Below are 25,327 nucleotides of genomic sequence, written 5' to 3'. Positions count from 1 at the left end.
GTGACTCACGGGTGGTGTTCAAACCTTCAATGGCAAGGCCAGCAGGTGCTCAAATCACCTGGGAGAAGGCACGGTGAGGGTGGTGCTTACTGCCCAAGGGGCCACTGCAAGGCTGGTGCAGCTGGTGGTGGCCCCTCTGAGGGGAGTGTGTTCTCATAAAAAGGAAAATGAGAAACTGACAATTAGATACAGAAGTGAAATCTTTGAATAAAGACACACAAAGATAAAATCTTAGAGCAACAACAGAAGACTGAGAACCTATAAAGGAATAAGATTTAGACTGACAGCAGACTTCTCAATGGCAACAACAGAGGTCAGAAGTTAATGAAGTAATATTGTGAAAATTCTGGAAGAAAACCACTGTCTATCTAGAATTTTCTACCCAGAAAAGCTATTTTAAAGGATGAACATTGTATCAGTCAGAGTTTTCCAGAGAAACAAAAACCAATAATGGAAATAGAGAGATAAGAGATAGAGGTGAGAGAGAGAGAGAGAGGGAGAAAGCAAAAGAGAGAGAAGATAGACAGGGAAAGAGGGTAGGGGGAGGGAGAGAGAAGAGAGAAATTCATTTTCAGGAACTGGCTCATGTGGGATCACAAGTCTGGAGTTTGTAGGGCTGGCAGCCCAGAAATGCCTGCAGGAGTCAATATCACAGTCTTGCTCTGAAAGCAGTCTCTTCCTTGGGGGACACAGCCTTATCTCTTATGGCCTTCAACTGATCGGATGTGGCCCATCCACATTATGGAAAACTATCTGCTTTACCAAAATACTACTGAGATAAATGTTAATCACATCTAAAAAACACCTTCACAGCAATGTTTAGACTGGTATTTGACCGAAAAATAGGTACCACAGCCTAGTCACAAGCATAAAATAAGACCAAGACAGACAGATAATTTACCTCTTAAAAACCATCACTGACAGAATTACTAAAGGGAACAACTGTTTTCTGAGACTAGGTACACTGACCAACCCTCCTCCTGAAAGCAAGTGCTGTAAAAAATACAAAAATGCATCCTCTTAAATGCAATAAAAATTTGACAACAAAGCACTTCAAAAATTAAGCAGTATCAGGAACAGTGGGAATATGCAGCACCCTGAATTCAGCTTTGACCTTCAGATTATTTACCAGACCCTCGTGTCCTTGAACTTTTCTTTTAATGACTTTGTGGAACTTAGGAGTAGAAGACAAGACCAGAGCCTTTGGAGATGGGAGCAAGTTGGAGATGGAGCGTCTCAGGGGAGTTTCTCTGATAAAATTAGATCCACAAAGGTTTCAGTGTGAGAGAGAATTAGAAATAAACCCCTGCCTCCACAGGGAACATCTGACTTGAAACCTGGTGCTACACAGAGGGGTAAAAACTCCCTTTGAGCATTCCTAAACATAAGCCAGCCTTCACACCAGCTTGTAGCCTAATCCACAATGTAGGATGATGTGAAAATTTTTGAGCTAAGAATTTAGTTTAAATCAATATAGACCGTTACTTCCCTAGGGCACTTGGTCAAGAGAAGCAAAAACACTTTCCAGAAGAACCCACCCAGCGTTCAAAGAACTCATTCAGATAAAGATCCAAGCCTGCAGTAGGAAAATCACACAACATACGAGGAAATATGTTAACATGAGTTCTCACTCATTGGTCCTCCATGAGGACCAATGACAGGTTTGGACTCAGAAAGACTTCAGAAAATATGAATGGACAAAATGTTCTAGTTAAAAGACAGAAATTATACAACCATATGTTGTTTATAAGAAACATAACTGAAGCAAAAAGATATGGAGAGGATGCAACTGAAAGATGGGCGACTGGATGTCACCTCCATCCTCACGCCCCTTGACTCCTAAGGTCTCTCTGATACACGATATCCTTGTGCTCTTGGACTGACGCTCTCCTTTGGTTATGTTATAGTATCTTTTTGCCTTTCCTAACAATTCCTTGGGTTCTGACCACAGTCCTTCCTACTGCTCAGACTTCTAAGCATTTCTCTAGTTAAGTACAAGGCCTTTGTTCTACTCTCTGAAGGATCTCAACGGGTGTCCCCAGCCCCCTGCATCAAGATCACCTTGGCTACTCATAGAAACAAACATCTTTCAGGCTCTAACCTAGATACTCTGATTTCTAGAAAGAGTATAGAAGTGGGGGAGGATGGAGGAACTGTGTTTCTAACGCTCTCTACCAGTAATTCTTATATGCTCTATTGAAAACTACTGCTATATACTATTTCCATCAAAATATTCATATGTTTTGTGACTTCAGCTGTTACTTTACCCATGTATCTCCCCATGTCCTCTCACCTGAATTAAGTTCTGTGCCTCTTTCCAGGCTGGCACTTCCTCTGGGGGACCTGCCAATTTGACATCAGCTGGATCACTGATCATGTAGTTAAAATTAAGGAATTACATATGACTCATCCTCTCTCTTTAATAAATCAAATTAATCACCATTCCTATTTTATTTTCCTTTTAAAATATTCTCAGATTAGCTCTTTCCTGTCTATTTTTATTACTATCTCCTTAGTACAAATTTTATTACTTTACCCCTAGTTCATAATGATAATTTATATATTATTATATATTTTCTGTTAATTAATATATACTTTCCCTGTCCAAATTTTCTAGTCTTTTAATTCACCTACCACACTACTCCCATTTTCCTTAAATACCACCATGACACGCTGGTGCTCAAAAACCTTATTATTCCTTGTTTCTTGTAACAGACAAGTTTAAACTTTGTCAAGCTTTTAAATTCCTTCATAAGCCCCCGTACTCAGTATACCTGTGCATCATTCTGTAGTACATCTCTCCACTTCACATACGCTCATCTCTTACTGTCATAAATATGTGTAACAAGTGTTTGGGCAAAGCACAATTCATGGGATGCAGTCTTGAACCGCCTTTTTTTCTCCTATTTTATGTTGTCCAGCCAATGATTCTTTTTCTGCCCTTCTGTGAAAATTCAGGAAGCTCCTACAACTTCCACAATCATTAGCAACCAATTGAAATTCTTTCTGTTGCTTAAAGTCACAAAACAGTCTCAATTTAATCCTTAGAATGTACATGTCCACATAAATACCAAAACCCGAAACTTGAGTGAAAGTTCAGGTGGGGCACAGGCTGCAAGGCAGAAGTCGCTGGCTTTTTCTTTGTTTCCTCATCTTGCCCTCTTCCTCCTCCTCTTGGTTTTCTGGACCACCTAGGACTGAAGTAATGGGAAAGGAGGGGAGGAAAGGAGGAACATTCTTGCTTGACAGGCACTCATGGTCTGTGATCTTAGGCCTGGGCACTTGTTTAAAAATCACTTTCTCTCATCCAAGTGCTAACCAAACCAAATTTCTTCTGTATAGCACAGGGAACCATAGTCAATATCTTGTAATACCCTTTAATGAAAAAAATATGAAAATGAATACATGTATATATATGCATAACTGGGACATCATGCCGTACATCAGAAACTGACACATTGTAACTGACTATACTTCAATAAAAAACAAAACAAAAAAAAAACGCTTTCTCTCCTGAGTGCTTTCATGGCTTTTTGCAGGAGAAAGCTTCCCCCCTCTCATCAGAGGCTGCCTTAACAGAAGTGAACACATCCCTCTTCTGACCGTTCACTCACTCCTTCCCTGAAAAGCTGGCGATGCTCAGACCATACCCTCTGGCCCTTCTCCAGGCAGGACCTAAAACAGCTCCTCACCAGCTCTCTCAGTCACCGATGACCCACATTCAGGAGAAAACAGCAAGTACTCTCCCCACAAACTCCTGGAGTGCAGTTTGTCTTCACTCCAGAAACCTCTCCTTCATTCCACTGTCAACATTCCTGCTCTAGATTTTTCAGGGGAGAGACAGACTGGAGTCTGTTAGCCCCGAACTCCAGGGAACACACTCAGTTCTCTGGCTAGTAAAATACAGGTACCCACCTGGGGGAACCCACAAATCAACAGCAGCTCTCTCCAACTTATTAACCCTTATATCTCCAATTTATCAATCTTTTATACTTTTGACAAGGTCGGTAAAGTTCAGAATAATGAAACTGGTTCTCAGGTACCTCCTTTGTACATCCTGTGTAAAGTCCAGGATCCCTATGGAATGTGGAATTTACTCCATATCTTTGTATCCCAGACCAAATTTCCATTTTAATTTCTTGTTACAAATGCTCTCCTTTTCCACGTCTTCATTTATGTTGTTCGCTTCTCCTGAATCACTATCCGTCCTTCTCCCTCTTGCTCATCCAAATCTGAGCTATCGTGCGAGGTCCAGACCAAGTTCCACGATCCATGGTCCCTTCCCCGACTATTCTGGATTTTTCCAGAGCTCTTTCCCAAAGGCATGCACGACCTGTAGTCATCACTGTCATCACTGCATGGATTTGCCCTTTGCATTTCCGTTTCATGGAAAACAAATGCAAAGTGACCCTAATGAGACATGAGACAGTGTGACTCTGTGGCTGACAAACTTGATTGTATCTGAAACGTATCTTTTAAAATGTGCTAATTTCTTGCAATAGATAAGTTTAAACTTCTTTGTTGCACTTTTAAATAACCCAAACGATGGCTGATGAGTCCAGGAAAAGTAGGAAAAAGAGAGGAAAATTCTAGACACCCACATCCAGGTCCAGATCATAGAAGAGAGGAGAGGACAGCCTCCCAGTGAGCCGCAGAGTAATGCAGAGTGCTGCGAGCCAGCAGGCCTTCATAGTTTTGACTGGCCAGAACATCCTTATGATGGAGAAGGGTCATCGGGTTATGTTAACCTGGTACCACTAAACATTAAAACGGTACCATTCCCGTCTTCACAACTCAGTGCTCCCTCGTAAACTCTCCCAGACGGACCTGGCTTTCTCCACAGCGTCCCTGGACATGAAGCCTCAAGAATTCAGTTCCCATGATGGTTGTGGATTTTCACTATAACCTGATCGTTGGCCTTCAGTTTGACACATCGCTAGAAAGAGCTGGCTTAATCCACGTCTGAAGATAAAATAATTTAAATATGGAATACCATCTTCTGAAGAGTCACAGGAGCCAGACAGCTGGGTTTGTCTGGACAAATAACTCCATCACTGTGTGGGGCCATACTCTCAATATTTGACCTTGGGAATGTAATTAGTGAGTCTCTAGCCTTGCTCTATATGGTTGTTTTTCTGTATTTCCACATATGTTCCCACAGATTTTTGTACTCTCGGCTGGACTGAGTGTCTATTTCTGTTTCAGTATTAAACTTTAAAACTCACTGTACTTTCATGAGATGGACTTTCAGTTTATTTATCATTGAGACGTAACTGACATTTACTATTGTATTAGTTTTAGATGTACAACATGATGATTTGACATATCCATTTCTTGTGAAATGATTACCGTGATAAATTTAGTTAACATCCGTCACCACACATATTTATTACAGTATTTATACATTTTTTCCTGTGATAAGAACCTTTATGATTTACTCTCTCAGCAACTTTCAAATACACTACGTGATATTGTTAACTATAGTCACCATGCTGTGCGTTGCAGCCCCAGGACTTGTTTATAACTTGTAACAGTTATAAATACCCTCTTCACTCATTTAACCCACCCCATCACAACCTCACCTCTGGCAACCAGCAATCTGTCCTCTGTGTCTTTGTACGTACGCAGCACAGGTCACACGCGGCCTGGAGACCATCACAGGGGTTTGGTCTTCAGCCAAAGAGCCGTGGAAAGACATTCAAAGATTTTAGGCAGGGGAGTGAAACAAACACAAATGTCTTTCTCCATCTGAACCAGGTCCATGTATATGCATTTTACTAAGCCTCTTCTGAGCCAGAGACTATATTTTTGGCTTTCAAGGCCAACTCTGTGTAGCAAAATAACTTCTACTAGAGACCAGGAAGAAGCTAGTACGTTCCTCTGAATGAGCACTCACCACCTAGAAGAGGGGTGTTCAGGGTTAGGTGTCTCCTATATACTCTATGTTTCAAAACCTTTTAAAAACATTCGACATAAAGAGGAGCTAGAAAACTCATTTACTTGAACCCAACATTCTTAAATAGACCCAGCTGTCTATTAAAAGCCGAGGGGCCAGAAAATGTTGCTCTATAATACATATTATTACATATAAATCTGCAGACTTACATATGTAATAAATAACAAAACACTAAATAAAATCAACAGTTCTCCTTGCCTGTATATTTACCAGCTTAAAATTTCTGATACTGGATTTTAATACTTTGGAGTGGTTATTTGGCGCTCATTTTTTTTCATGACACTTGCAAATTATCATTAACCACCAGTTCAGGGGATCAATTATAACTTTAAAAAAATAAATGCTGAGTCATTTACAGAGCTCTCATTATTTTATGTCTTAATTATGAGGGCTTAGATTTACACATACCAATTATAACACACAATACTGTCTGTCCAGGTGCTTTATGTTGTTGCTTATTTAAATAGAGGGAACTGCTGGGTTGAAATATTTTTAATTGATAGACTAATAAGAGAATGTAAAGACCAATGTCTTTTCTTAATTAAAATCTAATATATACATAAAATCTTCTTCCTCTACTAACTAAGCAATGATTAGTTTTAGAATCAAACCTCCTGGAAAAGATGGGATGTTCTTCACCAAGTAGTACTTTGTGGTTAGAAAATAATCCGTAGGTCTTTACTAAAATTGTGAGCCATGGGATATGTTAAAAACAAAAGCAAGCACAAAATCATGACCTTCACCAAACATGGAGTCCATACAGGTAGTTTTCTCAAAAACAGAGAAAGACCAAAACCTACAGAATTTAATGTCAGTCTCATTGGTTACTGATACTTACAGTGTCTCTCCTATATTCTGTTTGTGAGACTATAGAAATTTATACACCAAATAGAAGAATTAGGCACACAAATCTGGTAACTAAGTTATACTGAGTGTACTAGAAAGGAATAGGATGGATATTTTGAATTTGTCTATATCATACTGACAACTAAAACAGTTCTTTAAAAAAAAGTACTTACTTTGGAAGATTTCACTGAATTCTGTTTATTCAATTGAAGAGAGTAAATCAATCACCAGATAATTATTATCTCAAATAGGCTTATATAAGAAGTCACAATGAGAGATCGTTTTTCCATCTTATTTAGCTGAATCAATGGAACTTATGTTTATTATAGCTCTGTCTTTAGTTTTTGTTTGTTTTTTTAAAGCCATAATCACAGAAAGAGCTTCAAAGCGGGACTTTGAGAAGTCAAAGTGTCAGGCTTCCTACTATGTCCTTGAGCAAACCACAAAGACTCTTAGGGTCTTCAGTCTCTTGATTTGCGGGTGGGCATAAAAACACCTGCCTTGTGTATCTCATACATTGATGTAAGGCTCAAACAGACAATAAAGAGAAGAAAAAGTCAAAAAGTAGTCTGAGACGGAGCAAGACAGGGACAGATCACAGGTCTAGGATGGGGCTCAAGTCCAACTATGCCATTTACCAACTGTGTACCTTGAGGGAAGTCACGAAATCCCGTCCTGCCTCGGTTTCTTCCTCCACTAAGTGAGGGAGCTACATTGTAAGGTCCCTTCCATCTGCAAGAGTCTGTGATCTTATACTGGAAAAACTAATGAGGAAACTCTCTTAACATGATGCTGTTTCCTATGCAAGTGACATACACTGATTAGGTGTGTGTGATTAATTTGAGTTTCTATCTTGTAAATGGAAGAAAGTCATCTCTCTCTCTCTCTTTTTTTTTTTTTTTTTTTTTGGCATGAGCAGGCTCACATCCCTTAAGAAATGAGATGTGGTATTAATTTGTTAACTACATATCAGAATGTTCTGAATGTAGGAAGGTGGCGATCATGAAAACTTATGAGAATCATTACATGATACGAAATCTGAGCATAAAACTACCTTTAGAAGAGAATCTGCCCTTGAAATAAAGAAAAACAGACTTTGTGCTTCATGACTTATAATCCATGTTAAATCCACACACCCTGTACAAACAAGAGACTACAGCCAAACACAGGGCCTCACGCAAAAAGAGATAAACCATGAAGATTCAACCACAGGTAGCCCTGGTGAAAGAGGTAACTGGGAAACCATAAATGACCAACACAAATGCTTGAAACCTGTCACCTTCAAATAATCTGAAATAGAAGTAATGTTCATTGCAGTGCAAAATTACTAAGTAATAGGACAGCACAAAAGCTAAAGAATTATTCTTTTTATGCTTCTAAAGAGAATCTCCAACAATGTAGGGAAAAAAATCCACCTACAGTTCATAAAATGGAATTAAAAATACATGAAAAATATAGCACAGGGAACTGCATTCAATATCTTGTCATAACCTTTAATGAAAAAGAATATGAAAACAAATATATGTATGTATATGCATGACTGGGACATTGTGCTGCACATAAGAAATGGACACATTGTAACTGACTATACCTCAATTAAAAAAATAGGTGAAAAAAATACATGAAAAAGATCTATTCATAAGCACGCTTCTTGGTGTTTCCTCCTTTTAAAACTCAAAGCAGTGTGGTCTGCCTCGTGCCCACATCAAAGGAAGCCACTAACCGAGAATAAGAGAAATGAAGTCTCCATTCAACCTCTCTCTCCTGATGCCTGAACACATTTCACAAAATGTTCTTTGAACCAACGACATGCTTAGAAAACCAGAAATAGAACAGAAAGATAAACCCACAAGAGAAAAGCAATGAGGACACCACCACACCCCCTCCAGCTCTTTCCAAAACATTTTTCCTCCCAGATGAATACAGTGAGTCAAAGGGCTCTATTTTTAATGCACGCATCCTGCTTGTGGCACAAACAGATCAAGGGGAAAATCTCGTCTTCAGGAAAACCTGAGCCTGTAACACAAAGTACGTACGCTCATCAAACAGCACGTCTGAGGTCAGAAGCATCAAAATGAAAGGACGAATGAACCAGTGAGAGAGCAAACGAGTGTCTCTGAAGGAGAATTTTAGAGCAGTTCAGGATGAAATGATAATGTAGAAATCGGCTATCAATTCTCAATATCCTCCTCATATTATATAACTACGTGCAATTACATGCACACACGCATGTGTATTTAGTTACTATACCTTCAAAAGAGCCGGCACAGCTACATTGAAGAGGGAGTTTGGGAGGGTTTTGAAGAAAAGCAGGGGTAAACCATAGCATTCCCTACCACTTGTGATGGAGAAAGAGGATTTTAAATGAAGTTTTGCTCTGTTATTCATGACACTCTTGCAAATTTCTTAGGAGAATGTAATAAGGATTTAAATCACTTTTCAATGATTTCTAAATGCCATTTATTCATTTCTTCCACAAATCTGTATTGACAGAGGCAACTTCTTGGGACTGTGTTTACACTGGCAGGCTCTGTAGAGACAGCCTTTTATGGTAAAAGCAAGAAAGCCCAGCCTTATATATAGGTCCACCAGAAACAGAAGACAAAAACCATATTCCAATACAGCTCCTTGTTCTGTTCTTTGAGACCATCGACAGTTAAAATGGCTTTTATGTCATGACCTGGAGGACTACCTATTATACAAAATAGAAAATGTGTCCGGAGCTGCAGTGAACCAGTGGATGAACTTGGACTCAACTATTCACCCTGGAGGTTACCTGTTCACGAAGCAGCTTTTCCTACAGCTGGTCATGCTGCTGTTTAATTCCCTTCTAAAGGTTAAAGTAAAGCTTGACCAGGGCTCTTGAATTTCTTCTGAGTTGTGATTAGGTGTGAACCAAATTCTAAGCCCTGTCAAGACTGAGAATGTCTTCACCCTAAATGTACCAGCATCGAAATGGCCAACAACAATAACCCAAGGCTACTTCCATTACGAAGTTGGTCTTTGCTTTAAAAAAAAACATGCATGATCCTTCCGTAGGTAACGACCCACTTAAAGTGCTCTGCATGACTAACAATGGCATTTGCATAAAGCCCGGTGCCAGGAGTGGAAGCCTGTGGCTGACTCAAGCCAGCGGAACAACAGAAATATCACCTAAAAAACAGAACACGTGGCCGCTCGTTCTTCACGATTGTCCCGGAGAGACTAGCGGAGGAGCGTGTTGATGTCTCTTAAAAACAATCTGCTAAATGCTTTTAGATCCTGATTACAGGCTGACCTATATATTTTTGGCAATGCTAGTGTCCCAGGGGGACTGACAACCTGACAAGTAGTTAAGGTCCTCCAGTTTAGAAGAGCTTTGAAAAAGCCAAGATAAGCAGACTAATTTCTGAAAAAAAGTATTTTCTTCTGATCTTTGAAATGTTAAAAGGGCCATGTCAGTGGATTATTTTGAGCAAGGAAAGTTTTGCCTTATAAAAATGCCTTTGTAAACAATAGATCCCCCAGCCAGTCTCACACACACCAGGCACAGTACACTTTCCAGGCAAGAAGCAATGACTCTCTACCTAATGCAGCTGGATGAGAGGGCCAACGAACTTGGTAGATGAGATTTCCTGTGTAAATTACTGTTGGTTGCAAATGAGTATGGTCATTGCAAAGGGTGTTGTAAAGATCCTATAAGACAACACACAGAAAATGCCTAGTGTAGCACATGACATTATCATCACCATCACAACAGAAACACACCATGCTCTAACTTATGCTCGAGATCAAGTGTTTTAAGAAGAAATAGAATCTTGAAGAGATATCTGCACTCCCATGTTCACTGGAGCACTATCCACAAAAGCCAAGTTTCAGAAACAACCTAACTTGCTGTCAACAGATGAGTGGATAAAAGAAAATATGGCATAGACAGGTGATGGAATATTATTTAGCCCTGAAAAAGGAAGGAACTTCTGCAATATGGGATGATATGGATGGACCTGGAGGACACTCTGTGAAGTGAAAATAGCCAGCCATAGAAGGACAACTACTACATATGTCACTTCTATGAGGAATCTAAAATAGTCAAGTTCATAAAATTAAAGAGTGGAAAGGTGGTTGCCAGAGGCTAGTGAGGAGGGAGAAATAGGAAGTTGCTAATCAATGATATAAAGTTTCAGCTAAGCAAGATGAATAACATTGGACCACAATAATGTATTGTATACTTAAAAATTTGTTAAAAGGCAGATCTCATATTAAGTGTTCTTACTACCATAGAATAAAATAGCTTTTCAAACAAAGAAGAAATGTAAAAGAAAAAAACTTTTTTTTGCAGCTTCATTTTTGAATATCCAGAATGTCTGCAATACCTCAATAGTACTATAATGTAATATTATATACTTGAAATCGTATATTTTCTTGTAACCAAAAATTTCCAACCTTTTTTGTTAGCAACAAGCCCGTAGGAGGTAACTTCCTAAATATTATTTCTAAAAGACTCAGTTTGCCCACTGGATTTCTTTGGCAGATACACAATTCCCACATTAGAGATCTCAAAGGAGCTTTAGGTATCATTTTAAGAACAAGGAAACTAAGACCTAAAGAGATTAAAAGAATACCAGACCTAGTACAAGAAAGCGATCTACTTTGGATGCCGGTACAATGCTTTGCATTAATAGGATCTACCTGTACTTTGAAATGATGCAAATCATCTTTAGATGATCATACAAACGGGAAGGCATTTGCAAAATAAACACTATTGGCCAACATTTCTCATATTTACTGCCTTTAATCTTCACAAAACTTTGCAACATACAGATTATCAGCCCTATTTTTAAGGGAAGAGACTGAAGGCAATGAAGGTCATAAGACCAGGAGGAGGCAAAGCTGGGACTCAGACCCAGTCTTCACCTAACTACAAACCCCGGCTCTTTTTGCTGCCTTCTAAAAGGTGTTCTGCAACACCCCTGCTAAGAAACAATCATTTCAGCTCATTTTCAGCCTGTTACGCAGAAGCTGTTGATTCCAAGATCACATACCTGTGGTGGAGTCAATGGCAAAAAAGGATGACAGGTCTCCGAGAACAAGTTCATAAGCCACTGTCCCGTATACCCCGGAATCCCTGTCCGTGGCGAGAATGCTGATGATCTCAGAGCCCGGCTGGGTCTGGCCGCTAATGCTCGTCACGTAGGTTGACGGGTTAAATATGGGCTCATTATCATTCACATCCTCCAGTTCCACACGAACAAAAGCTTGGGCGCCGAGTCCACCCTGTTGGATGAATGAGAAGTGATTACAAATGGGTCTCTCCTGAACACTGGGATGCAGGATAATTGAGAAGGACCCTAGAATAGACTTCTGAAACAACTATACATATTATATATATATATATATATTCATTTTATTTTCAACCTTGAGCAATGAGTTCATGTGTAATAGCGTGGTATCTATATTCCAATCCTAATTCTTAAATAGGAATGAGATTAACACTTAAAGCTCCTAGGAGGCCACCATTTCACAGTAGAGGCCAAAGATATTCAAGGAAAGTTTTTCCTGATGTCCAAAGAGAAAAAAAAATTCACTTTTACCCCCGAGTAATCTTTAACTGCTCAGGAGAAGGGGTAAGGGAGTCTTGGATGGGGTGTAATTTTAGAAAAGATGAGGAAAGCATCACTAAGCAGTCCTTTGAGTAAAGACTGACCCATATGAGGGAGCTAGACTTCAGTTATTTGGAGGAAAAGCCTAACAGAGGGAAGAGCATGTGCAAAGGCCCTGAGACAGGAGTGCACTGCATCCCAGGCCGGTTCAGGGAACAGCAAGGAAACCAGTGGGGCAAAGGAAGGGGCAGGTCACAGAGGGCTCTGTGGGCCTCTGAGAGGACCATGGCTCTCACTTGCTTGAGGGTATTGAGCAGAGGAGTAGCTTGATTTAACTTCGGTTTTAACTGTCTCTCTGGCTGCATTGCTCAGAACAACGCTGAAGGGCAGCAAGCTTGGAAGGAGGGAGACCAGCCAGGAGGCCCGAAGAATCATCAGACTGGCAGCAGACCAAAGCAGTGAGGGTCCTCGTCCTACAAACTGGAGGCCAGACTTGTTTGGGGATTTTGAATTTTTTCAAGTTTTAGCAAAGAAATACAGTGCATAAAACAGTGAGAAGTGGAACCCATACTGGTTTTGTGTGTGTGTTTCCTCCATCTAAAAACAAAGGGCAGGAGAGAGAGAACAATAGAAGAAAATAATCCTCTGCACTTTTTACTTTTCTAAAGGAAAACAGATGTTCCTACTTGAAAGCCCCAGTTTCCATTTCTGTCTGGTACACTTGGATGCTTTCATCTTGGACCAGAATCCTTGGTAAGTCACAACAGCCTGGGTTTTCTTACTCACTTAACCTCTTTCTTCCCTCCCTCCCTCCCTCCCTCTCTCTTTCTTTTTCCTACAGTGGCAGGGAGGCCCTGAGCAAAGAGGAAAAACAAAGGCGGTGAAGAAGAAGGTTTGGCACAGGACAGAGGGAGGCCCCCTGCTGTGCGGGTCTGGAGGGCAAGAGAGAGTGTATTGTCTGGGATGTAACTGACCACGAATCCGGAAAAGGCTCTCACGCTCTGAAGTCCCACATACCCCAGACACTGGGGACTGAAAAAGAATCAGGAAAGAATAAAAACAGTGTGATTTTTCAATGTTTTAAGTTGGATAGAGTGCCAGGGCTATGCCAGTTATAAATTAAACCAGGAGAAATAAAAACAACAGAAGTAGGGGAGGGTATAGCTCAGTGGTAGGGCACATGCTTAGCACGCATGAGGTCCTGGGTTCAATCCACCGTACCTCCATTAAAATAAATAAGTAAATAAACCTAATTACCTTCCCCTCCAAAATATAATAAAGTAAAAAATAATAATAAATAAATTAGAAAAAAAAAAACAACAGAAGTTCCATCTAGCCTGTATGTCAAAAAGGCAGATTGGCGCTATGTCTTCAGCAAACCTGAGTAACCCACGGGTCCCAGGTGAAGTGGAGTGAGGGGACTGCAAGCTGGCTTCTAGCAGATAGCATATACTGCAAACCATCCGACATGGCCCCGTTGTTTCTCCAAACCATCTTCCTTTTCAGTTTTGCTTTCCTTTTATTTATCTTTCCTTTCCTCATCCTTTTAAATTTCTCCTCAAGTTCAAGAAGTCACTTAGGTTTGAGGAGGAGCTGAGAAGGTAAGTAAGAGAAGCAATGAGAAAGTGGGCAACATGTGAAGAAAGGAGGTCACTCCACCTCAAGATCTTCAAGAACAAAGGTGTTAAAGGAGGGGGGTGGGTATAGCTCAGTGGTAGAGCCTGTGCTTAACCTGCACAAGGTCCTGGGTTCAATCCCCAGTCCCTTCATTAAAAATAAATAAATAAAAACCTAATTATCTTACCCCAAGAATAAAAATAAAACAAAAAGAACAAAGATGTTAATTCTCAGGCTGTCCATGAGGTCCCCGATCAGGCAATGCCACCGACGCTAGGCAAAACGTTAGACAGACAAAGTGAAAAGCTTACTGTCACCAAATAGTGACTCTTTTTGCTAGAATAGTATTATTGATAGATCCCTGTCTGCTTTTTTTTTTTAATGAATTCAATTTTTATCTGTTCCATTGATCAGTAGAGGGTACTTTCCCTTTATAATAACCATTGGTGAATGAATGTTAAGTGTGCGTCACATATATTTTTCTTCTTCAGTTGCTATAATCTCCCTTTTCAAAGGCTTGTTATGAGTTCTCCCATTTTTACAAGAAGAAAACCAAAGTGCAGAGAAGCTAAGTGACTCATCGAAGGTAAGTGAGACTATAAATAAAAGATCTGCAACTGGAACAGAGAGTCATCTGTCCCCCGAGCTGGTGACGTCTCTTAAATTAGCCTTTATTAAGTATGGCTATGATATAAATTCTACTTTTCATGAAACGCTTGTTTAAAGACTATGCTAGGGGCAGCGCCAACCACGGACTCAGCCTTAGAGGGAAAAAGGAAGACAGAGTCCTTGTTTACAAAGGACTTAACATTTATGAAACAGACGCTTTACAACTGGGTTTGTGGCGCAGTGGGACAATCCGGAGCCAAAAGATCTGGATCTAATATCTGGCCCTGCCTGCCTCTGGACCACAGGCTCGAGAAAGTCAGACAGTCCCTGAGTCTTCCGTAAAGCAGGGCCCCTGCTCATCTTGCAGGCCTGTTGTTGGAAGCAGTGATAGAATATGTATGATTTATTTACAATTCACATTATAAATATTATATATTATTTTATATATAACATATATTATTATATTATATATTATTTTTATATAACATTATATTATATATTATTTTTATATAACATATTATATTATATATTATTTTTATATAATGTATGTTATTATATTACATATTATATTATAATATAATGTACATTTATTACGAATCATTACCACCAGTGATTAGATTTTATAGGTTCCTTATCCTAAATGCTTAGGGCCAGATAGAGTCATCCTGGAATTCTGAAGTTTTAAGTTCTATAAAGGAAATATAGTCCCTGTGTAATACAGTACATATGTAAGTATATATAAATATAGTACATATAGTATTGTCTGGAGTGGCAGCCCATAACCAAACACTTAACATTCTGTGGCAAAATGAATGAATAGGCACATTTAGAGGGATTCAAAAAACAGGAACAGCCTCATGTCAGTAAGTCAGGTTTCTCACTAACTGAGTGTTTAAAACTTTCCATCCTGAGAGATTTCAGAACTATAGATAAAAGATGACGGATCTTTAGCACTAAGATGCAGATTCAGCGCACTGGACGGAGGGCAAGGGCACTCTTTGTTCTTAGTGATTTCAAATCAGAAGTCAGGAAAAAAAATTGGAAATTTTAGTTTGGGGAGTCATAGCCAAATATTTGAGGAACCAAGAAGAATTCAGGGTCTAGTCCGGTTTACAGGGACGGAACAAAACCTCAAAGACAATGAACAGGACTAGAATCTGACTCTTTAAGCTGTAGCCAATCAACGAATTGCCTTACTTTGCTTCTGAATCTTCTCTATAAAAGGCTTTCCCCTCGCTCCTGTCCGTGGAACACTCCTAACCACTTCTGGTTCGGTGTTGCCTCACTCCAATCAATTTTTGCTTAAATAAACCCTTAAAAATTAAAAAAAAAATTGAAAAACAAATATTTCAGGTGGAAATAACACCCTGGAAAACATAATGACATTAAAAAAGTCTTTGCTGTGTCGTAGGAGGGGTAAGCCCACTGATATGACTTGGAGGGAACAGGCAGGTAGAGGGAGAGGGTGGGGAAAATCTAAAGAAAGCCTTGATGCTCAGATTCATGGAACTTGATTTAAATGCAAAAGAAGACAGACTTTATTCTGCACACCTGCAGACTCTCACAGTAACAAACGTGGCATGTACACCCTGAATACATATGTATTTGCTAATACACTTAAATATTCATGTGCTAGTGTAAAAACACCACAAAAGGCTTAAAAGGATGAAATTCAAAGTTGTAATGTTTTCCTCCTAAACCCCCACATGGGACACTACTGTTGTCATCAAGGAACGGATATGACCAAATCTAGGTTTTAGAATAAGATACCTGAGCTCAAAATTCAAAAGTGCAGCTTAAAAATAAATAAAGAGGTTCCTTAGGCAAAAAGTAGAGGAAATGCTGAGTTAACCAAGTCAAATGGGTTCTTTGCCTCAGGACTTCTCACAGCCTTCCCAATGCACATTTCTATGGGGTAGGGGGTTGGTGGGGTGGGGTAGGGGTAGGTGAATGAGTTCTGAGGTGTTTTCCACTCTTTTTTCTATTGGAAGTATAGTTGATTTACAAATGTTGTGTTAGCTTCTGGTACACAGCATAGTGATTCAGTTTAACATATATATATTATTTTTCATTACAGGATATTGAATATAGTTCCCTGTGTTACACAGTAGGACCTTGTTGTTTATCTATTTTATATATAGTAGTTTGTGTCTGCTAATCCCAAACTTCTAACTTATCCCTCCCCCACTTTCCACTTTGGTAATCATAAATTTGTTGTCTGTGAGTCTGTTCCTGTTTTGTAAATAAGCTCACAGCAGTACTATTTATAATAACCAAGACATGGAAGTGACCTAAATGCCCATTGACAAATGACTGGATAAGGAAGATGTGGTATATTTATATGATGGAATACTACTCGGTCATAAACAAAGAATGAAATAACGCTATTTGCAGCAACACGGATGGATCTAGAGATGATCATACTAAGTGAAGTAAGTCAGACAGAGAATGACAAATCATATGATATCACTTATATGTGGAATCTAAAAAATGATACAAATGAGCTTATTTCCAAAACAGAGCATTCTCCATTCCAATTTACCATGGAACCCTCATTGGAAGGAGCATTTCAGTAGGCAAGTATCCCACAGAACACAATAGGGGGAGAGCTAATTCAAATGTACTTTCTCCATTCCCTCAACTAACAGAGGATTAGAATTCCTCCCAATCTTCTGTTACTAAAATGTACAGCTCATTGAGACTGTCCTGATCATGCAAACTCTGAAAGACTCTGACCAGACCCACCCAGCTAAGCTGCTTCCAGATTCCTGGCCCTTAGAAACTTACTATTTTAAGCTGCTGAGTGTGGGAATAATTTGTTACACAGCAGTTAGGCAACTAACATACCCCATAAAGTCCATGCATGAATGTTTCTTAACTTTGTCTTATCCTTTCTCTTTCCACCAAAAAGTTGTGGTTCACTTTGATACAATTTTAATCTTTTAAGGTTTAATATTATGGTAGAAGACTCAACCAATTTACCTAAACCCTAATCCTCTCAAGAAGTGCTGTGAAAGTTGGGAGTATTTGGGGAAGGCACCAGTCTTGAAATTATACGGTATTGGAGGCAGAAGGGCTACCTAAGACAATCAACGGATATGGACATTTTCTTCTATTATGTCTATTATGCCATATTCTACACTCCACGTTCTCTGCTCTTGCCTCTGGGACTCCTGCACAGTAGAACATTGACCTCAATCCTTCATGTCTCTTAGCATCTGTGGGCTGTGGTTTCCCTTGCCAATGCATTCTAGTCTATACTTCGTCATTCAGTGAGCAAAGGTGAAGGGAACTGAGGGTCCAGTTTGTTAAGGAAAACAAAAAGTAAGCCATGGTGTCACCAAAGCCAAGAGAAGTAGAAATCTGAATAAGAATAATTTCAAGACTATGAAAATGAATATATATCTATATCTATCTATCTATATATATATATATCTATATATATATATGCATGACTGGGACATTATGCTGTACACCAGAAATGGACACATTGTAAGTGAGTACACTTCAATAAAAAGAAATTAAGAATAACTTCAAGCTCCTCGAGAAGTTGAATAAAATGAAAATCAAGAAATAATCTTAGGATGTAGCAAATGTAAAGTATGTTCATAAAAGCAGTTTTATTAGAGAAGAGGGGTGGGAAGAAGGGATCAAAGAAAGATTGACAAGTGAGGAAACAGAGACAACTATTTTAAGTAGATTTGCTATGAAAGACATAAGAGGAAGAAAATGGTTCACTAGAAAGGTATATGGAATCAGAAGGAGGCTTTTTTTAAAAGGTAGAAACCATTATTATGCCTTGGATGCCAATGAGAGGCATTCAGTAGAATTTGAGAAGATCATTACGGAAGTGAAGCCCTTTAAAAGGCTGGAATAGGTGGGATCCTGAACAGCAGAGGGATTTGCTTTCAAGGCGAACAAGGACATCTCTTAACATGCTAACAGGAAAGAAGGCAAAGGATGTGAGCTGACAGTAGGTAGGAAGGTACAGACTTCTCTCTCAAGCAAGTAACTTATTTTTCTCCAGGCACATTTAGCCACTTACACAAGTGCAGAAAAGGCAGAGTCAGGTTTAGACAGAGCTGGGGTTTTACCTGGAAAGTTCTACGGAGTAACGGAACTAAAGGGAGTTTGCAACTGGATGACTTGAATGACGGCTCAATAAACTAGTGATCGTAACAGAAGAATTATCTCCTGGAGTGGAGGTGCTACCTCAGTAGACAGAAAGATGAGAATGATTGTCAGAATACAGCAAGCTTGAAATCAAGATTTCAGAGGTTGGAAATCAGAAAGTCAAGGAGCTGAGAGGCTCAGGGTGTTGGGTGCTTCAAAACATGGACAGCGAGGTTTCCAGGAGAGAACAGTAGTGGAGAAGGCTGCGTAAGATGTAAATGTCCTTGTTGACAAAGAGGTCTAGAACATGACAGCAGCAACAAAGCGTGTCCAGGGTAAAGTCTGACAACGTGAACTTCAAAAGCGAATTCATTTTGGAGAAAGGAGAAGGGAGTAGAAATGACTTGGATGTTGTGATGGGCACCATGTCAACAACGCTCTTCTAGCTTGTGATTAGCAGAATGCCGGCTTCTCTGCAAGAGAGCAGAGAGGACTGCTGTCCTCGGGGGAAGCCGGTATTGATCAGCGCAAGAAGATAAAGGAGCAGTCAGAGAGCAGGCTGAGTCTATAAGGGAGTTTGCTAAATGACCAGGATTTCCGGAGGGCACGGTAGGAGAGCACGGGAGGGCAGAGAGTGTGGGTAGGCAACTGGACCAAATTAAGGGATGAACAGAGCAGGATGGGGATGAGAATACGGATAATAGATGGCTGGGAGGCTAAACTTCTAGAGGTAAGACTGAGTGATATAAAGTGGTATTGAACACATTTGGGAATTAATCCTCATATTTAAAAACAGTAGACAATCATTTTGAGATAAGGTTCAGACAATTTAGCTAGAAAGTGTGGGTGACAGGGCAATGGCTTATTCCCAAAACTGGGGTAGGGGGTGGTGATCAATGAAATGTAAAATAAAAATAAGCACTTGAATTCTTTTTGGAAAATGAGATACTGTAATTGATTAAAATTAAAATGTGCTTGCCCTAAGTTTCAGTTTTATAGAATGAATAAGTTCTGGGGATCTAATGTACAGCATGGTGATCATGGTTAATAATATGAAATTTGCTGAGAGTAGATCTTGAAGTGTTCTCACCACTCACTATGTAATTAGCTTGATTGTGATCATCATTTCACAAAGTACCCACATAATCAAAACATCACACTGTACACCTTAAATGTATACAATTTAAATTTATTAATTACACCTCAATAAAGCTGGGGGAGGAAAGGCAAAGACTGAGTGTGCCCTTTTACTCAGCAAGTTTGCTTCTAGAGATCTATTTGTATTACACACACACACGCTCTGCAGCACAACTTCAATAGCCAACATTTATCATGACTATATATGATGGTGGAAGGCTAAGTCAATTTACTTTCTATATTGCTAGTCTGAAATGCTCTCCTCTAAGCCTGGAGCGGTGAGATAGGGTTGAAACTGCTTTATCTCAGGCACGTTTTCAGCTGCAGAATTCAGGATGTCACAGAAATACGGATAGAATGTTAATAAACATACACACCAAAAAAAAAGAAACATTCATTTGGTGAAAATAAATGGTAAAAGGAAACAGGAATTACATGTAAGTGTGGGATAATTAAATTATTGTGAAAAATCACTTGACTTCCAGTGTAATCCAATTAACTATTTTTATTACGTAATTTTACAGCATTCTCATAATTTCCAGGTATGAGGTAAGTTAACAGCAACTGTAGCAGCAAGAATAGACTATTTTAGAAATAATACAGATAGAAGTGATTGAGTTGAAAAAAAATATTGACATCACAAGGATAAATAGAGAAGAAGCCCAGAACATCTAGGTATTTTATAAGAAAAATACTTCTATTGACAGACAACTATCTCTTAGCAACAACCAGCAAATGGGTTCTCAGCAATTTTCTTTCAAAGAGCTTTCAGGATATACATTACAAACAGAAAGGATCAGAGGAAAAAAACCACAGATTGTCAAGGTAATTGTATGGAATTAAAGGCCTTTTTTCAAGGTGTAGCTCATTGTTTTGCATAAATTCATTATGGCCTAGAATCCAACATCTTGAACCTAAAATCTTATCTGAGTTCATTTATTTTGCAAATCCAAGCTAGATTACTGTTAGGGGACAGCCTCCTAAGTTGTTATCAATACTGATATCTTCATCTGTACCAACCTTTTTGATTAGGAACATGTGTTGCTAGTAGATATCACACAGAGTAATTATGACAGATGCAGACTTCACCCTGTAGAGATGCCCAGTTCATCACAGAAGAAATTTAGGAAGATTATGCAGGCAGCACAATAAACACTGCACACTGGAACACACACACACACACACACACACACACACGCGCGCGCGCGCGCGAGAGCGCGCACGCTGCTTGCTCTCATACATTCTGAGGCAAACAACAGGAACATTGGGAGTCAGTTTCAGGTCCAAATAAGGTGAAGATTAGGAAGCTGTTAAGAGTCTATGATTTGGGGGCAGGGGGAGACTCTTCAAAATTTGTCTTTAACGCCTGCACCTCAATGTTCATAGTAGCACTATTTACAACAGCCGAGACATGGAAACAACCCAAATGTCCATTGATAGATGACTGGATAAAGAAGATGTGGTATATATATATATATATATATATACAGAAAGGAATACTACTCAGCCATAAAAAGAATAAAATAATGCCATTTGCACAACATGGATAGACCTGGAGAGCAACATTCTTAGTGAAGTAAGCCAGAAAGAGAAAGAAAAATGCCATATGATATCACTTACATGTAGAATCCTAAAAAAAAAGGACACAAATGAACTTATCTACAAAACAGAAACAGACTCACAAACATAGAGAACAAATTTATGGTTACCAGGGGGTAAAGAGGGTGGGAAGGGATAAATTGGGAATTCGAAATTTTCACTTCTTGGGGAGTGACGGAAATGCTAGCTATCCTGATTGTGGTGGTGGTTTCATTGGCGTATATACATCTATCAAAATTCATCAAATAGCACATCTGAAGTATGTGTAGTTTACTGTACGGGAATCATACCACAATAAAGGTGTTTAAAAAATTGTCTTTAAAATTACATCTCCAGGTCTGCCCTCAAGAAGATCTGCTTCCAGGGAGGCTGAGCACACAGCTTCTTCCTTGGGTCCCCGACACCTCAGACCCACATGATGGGGAAGAAGGAGAAGATGGCCACCAAGCTGGAGAAGAAGGTGCCTAAGCATTGGGGAAGGAGAAGCCCTTGAGGCTCTAATGCCTTGAGGCATCAGACACAAGATGCTCAAAAGACTCAGATGGTAAAATCACCGTGATACCTCCTTTAGGTCAAAGCAGGTATCTGATTGTAGCCCGGAAAACACAGCTAATTCTTTTTGGTGGTTTCCACGAAAGGACAAGGGATTAAACTAGTACAATGACACGTATGCCTTTAACCTGGGCATGTTCACACGATGCAAGCTGTCGCCCTGTGGGATGGGGCCACACCCAGACTGGGCTGCCAAATGTCCGTCACTCCCCGGGGGACTGTAATCATTTATGGAGGCTACTGGAAAAGTCCAACAAAGGTGGACAAACACACCCTGAACTCAGATAAATCCCAGCTAAAGTCCGAAGAAGGAAGAAAATGCAAATCTGAGTGTGGACTCAGATTACCCCTTGAGGAAGACAGCTCACTCCAAGAGCCGCATTTCGAAGGCTGTGGCCCTGAGCCATCAGACACTGCTCCTCAGGGGTCTGTGATAAGGAAGAGGAAAGGACCCTGATGGGTGGCTGCTTTGATGACCTATACCCCTAGGACACCACAAAGGACCACTGGTTTGCAGGACAGCTGAAGGGATTTGCATCCGAGAAGAGAAAATGTAGATGAGGCAAAAATGTGGAGCCCAAAGGTGATAACAAGCAGGAACGTGGGGAAGCCAGTACCCAGGAGCCCCTGGAAGGGGTCAAAATGGTGCATGCAAAGGATGCGACCACAATCACCATGGAGCAAGTGCCCCCTACCCCAGGCAGCAGGAAGGAGGAAGACAGTTCAGACGGAGCCAGGAGCCCCTGATAGAACCGAGTCCTCCCTCCAGCATCATCCTGGCCGTGAAGCTTGGACTGTTGTATGTGTCTGGGACTTGTCTGAAGTTGGTGACCACCTGTTCCCTGTCAGTGACTTCTACTGCCTTGATCTCTGCAAGATGGGAGAATGGAGGACTTTGGTCGAGATGGGTCCAAAAACTCAAGGGCATCTGGAGGAGGTAAACTTGGAAAAGGATGGAGAAGAGGTGAAGGATGCAAAAAGAAGAGATGAAGAAGATGATGACACCAGAGAAGAAAGTGGGGAGGAGCCTGAAGTAGAAGAGCACACTGGTGGCCCCGATGGAGAGCATGTGGACTGCGTGCCCAGGACTGTGTGGTACTGACACTGAGTGGCACATGCTTGGGACCACAGGGGCCTGACACAAAGGAGAAGAAAGTAGCCCATGCCATGCCAAAACCTTTCTTTAATGACTGAAAAGGCTACACTGGATCAGAAGTTAAACTGCGTAGTGAATTCCCTCCATACCACTGAGTGTTATTTCCAATAAATTGGAGTGAAAAAAGGTGGTTGCAAAGATTTCCTTTTGTGCAGGCTCATGCCTACAAGGGTTCTGGTCAACCCTTCGCCTTCCTCTCTGGGGGACATTCTGCACCAGGGCAGTGCATTGAGTGTGTTTTCTTCTGTGGATTCTGATGCTTTGATATCTGGGGTCTTGCTGATCCTAGAGAGCTGCCCCAGGATCAGGTGAGTGTGCTCCTCAAATGCAAACCAACCAACCCGGAGTCCGCACTCTCAACCACCTCCTTAAGTGGCTTTCACACTCTGGGCCACTGTTCACCCACCCTAATCACTCACGGCCAGGTAGCTAGTCATTAGAGACAGCCTCTCTGCCCCAGGCCACTGAAACTATTCCAACTAGCCAACCTCAAGTCTGCTAATTCTGCCTCTCCCATTCATTCCCTTGGAAAGCACAATAAAGCCCCTTGCCCAGAGTTTTCTATTTCTCCCTCTGCCTCCTGACTGACCTCAGTGTGCACACCACATACACCCGCTCCCATAATGTGTTGTGCCCCTCCTCTTGGGATCTGTGAGTGTAACATCCTATTTGTTCCTTACCCATACCTAAATAACAATAAAACCTACATTAAACTAGGCAGGGGGCAGACTAGCTCCCAGCTGTAACACAGCTGGGCTCAGGATTTCACACCACAGGAGCATGAGTCCTTGAATGGAAAGTACCCACAGGAAGGATGTTTCTCTTGTAACAAAACTGAAATATGTTTATTATGTTGGACGGTTTTCCATCTACAAAACAAGGAGTTTTTACAGAAGAATATTCTGATTTGCATACATCATTGTCTTAGTCTATTTGAAATGCTGTAAGAAATAAACGACAGAAATTTATTTCTCATGGTTCTGAAGGCTATAGAAGTCCAAGATCGGGGCACCAGAATGGCTGGGTTCTGGTGAAGGTCTGGAGACTGACTCGTTTTTTAAAAAATGGTTTTGGGCAGGAGGTAATCAGGTTCTTTGTTTGTTTGTTTTAATGGAAGTACTGGGGATTGAACTCAGAATCTTGTGCATGCTAAGCACACACTCTACCACTGAGCTATACGCTCCCCTCTGAGACTGCCAACTTTTTGCTGTATTCTCAGACAGCAGAAGAGGCTAGGGAGCCCTCTGGGACCTCTTTCATAAGGGCACTAATTCCATTCATGAGGGCTCCACCCTCATGACCTAATCACCTTCTAAAGGCCCCACCTCCTAAAACTATCACCTTGGGCTTTAGGGTTTCAACATACAAATTTGAGGGGGACACAAGCATTCAGACCAGAGCAATCATGAACCTGGTGAATGTCTCCTTTGATTTCTAAACTAGTAAAAACTGCTACACAGTCTGTAAACATTTTCTTAGTTACCCTGAAAATAAAATACCTTTTGGCTTGGGAAAAAAACAAAACAAAACACATCTCCTTTGGTCAATCTGGGAAAGCTCTGTGGAGAGATGGTGTGGTTCAAGATGCATCTGAATGTTGCAGTAGAGACTTGGTGAACTGCGTGTGAAAGCTGGCATTCTTCTAGACTAAAAGTTCAATATAGAAACAGGAAGAAACAAACAAGGAGGTTTAAATTAAATATCTGAGTTGATTTTTTTTATTCCACCGCCACTGCTCCTAATTAATGTACTACTTTTTGGCAGTAAAAAGCTTCTGGCATCAAGTGATCCAATTTATATTAAGGTAATTTCTACATACACTTTTGCAAAATCATCTGAAGAAACCAGCTAATTAGAGACAGATGTTTGACAACTACAGCATTAGATTTAAACTGATTATGCAAATCTAGGATGGTCTTACACAATTGTCTCAAAATCTGTTAAGAATCTATTTCTGAAGCCTTTATGAGTAAATGTTTGAGTGCATATATTGGGCTTTAAATAATCACATAGACTTGAATTAACCTAAACTCCTCTGTTTACTCTTGCTTTTGGTTCCTACTTCTTTACTTACATAGAAGCAAAAATTCCTGAAACCACACAGACAGAGGTTGGTAAAATCTAACCAAATAGATCATCGTAATTTTATTGAATATAAATGAC

At 40.2% G+C, this 25,327-nt stretch overlaps 1 protein-coding gene across 1 annotated transcript in view; it reads right to left on the bottom strand.

Moving 5' to 3' along the window:
* DCHS2 (dachsous cadherin-related 2) overlaps positions 1 to 25,327 on the bottom strand; it is a 227,994-nt gene that overhangs the window by 93,623 nt on the left and 109,044 nt on the right. The window contains exon 3 of the mRNA XM_074375400.1: positions 11,824 to 12,055. Coding sequence (XP_074231501.1) covers positions 11,824 to 12,055 — 232 coding nt within the window. The remainder of the gene's footprint in view (positions 1 to 11,823; positions 12,056 to 25,327) is intronic.

The sequence above is a fragment of the Camelus bactrianus genome, chromosome 2 (genome assembly GCF_048773025.1).
Source record: "Camelus bactrianus isolate YW-2024 breed Bactrian camel chromosome 2, ASM4877302v1, whole genome shotgun sequence".
In the NCBI taxonomy this organism is placed as follows: Eukaryota; Metazoa; Chordata; class Mammalia; order Artiodactyla; family Camelidae; genus Camelus; species Camelus bactrianus.
Note: the sequence above shows the minus strand (reverse complement) of the source record. Positions and strands in the feature narration are given on the sequence as shown.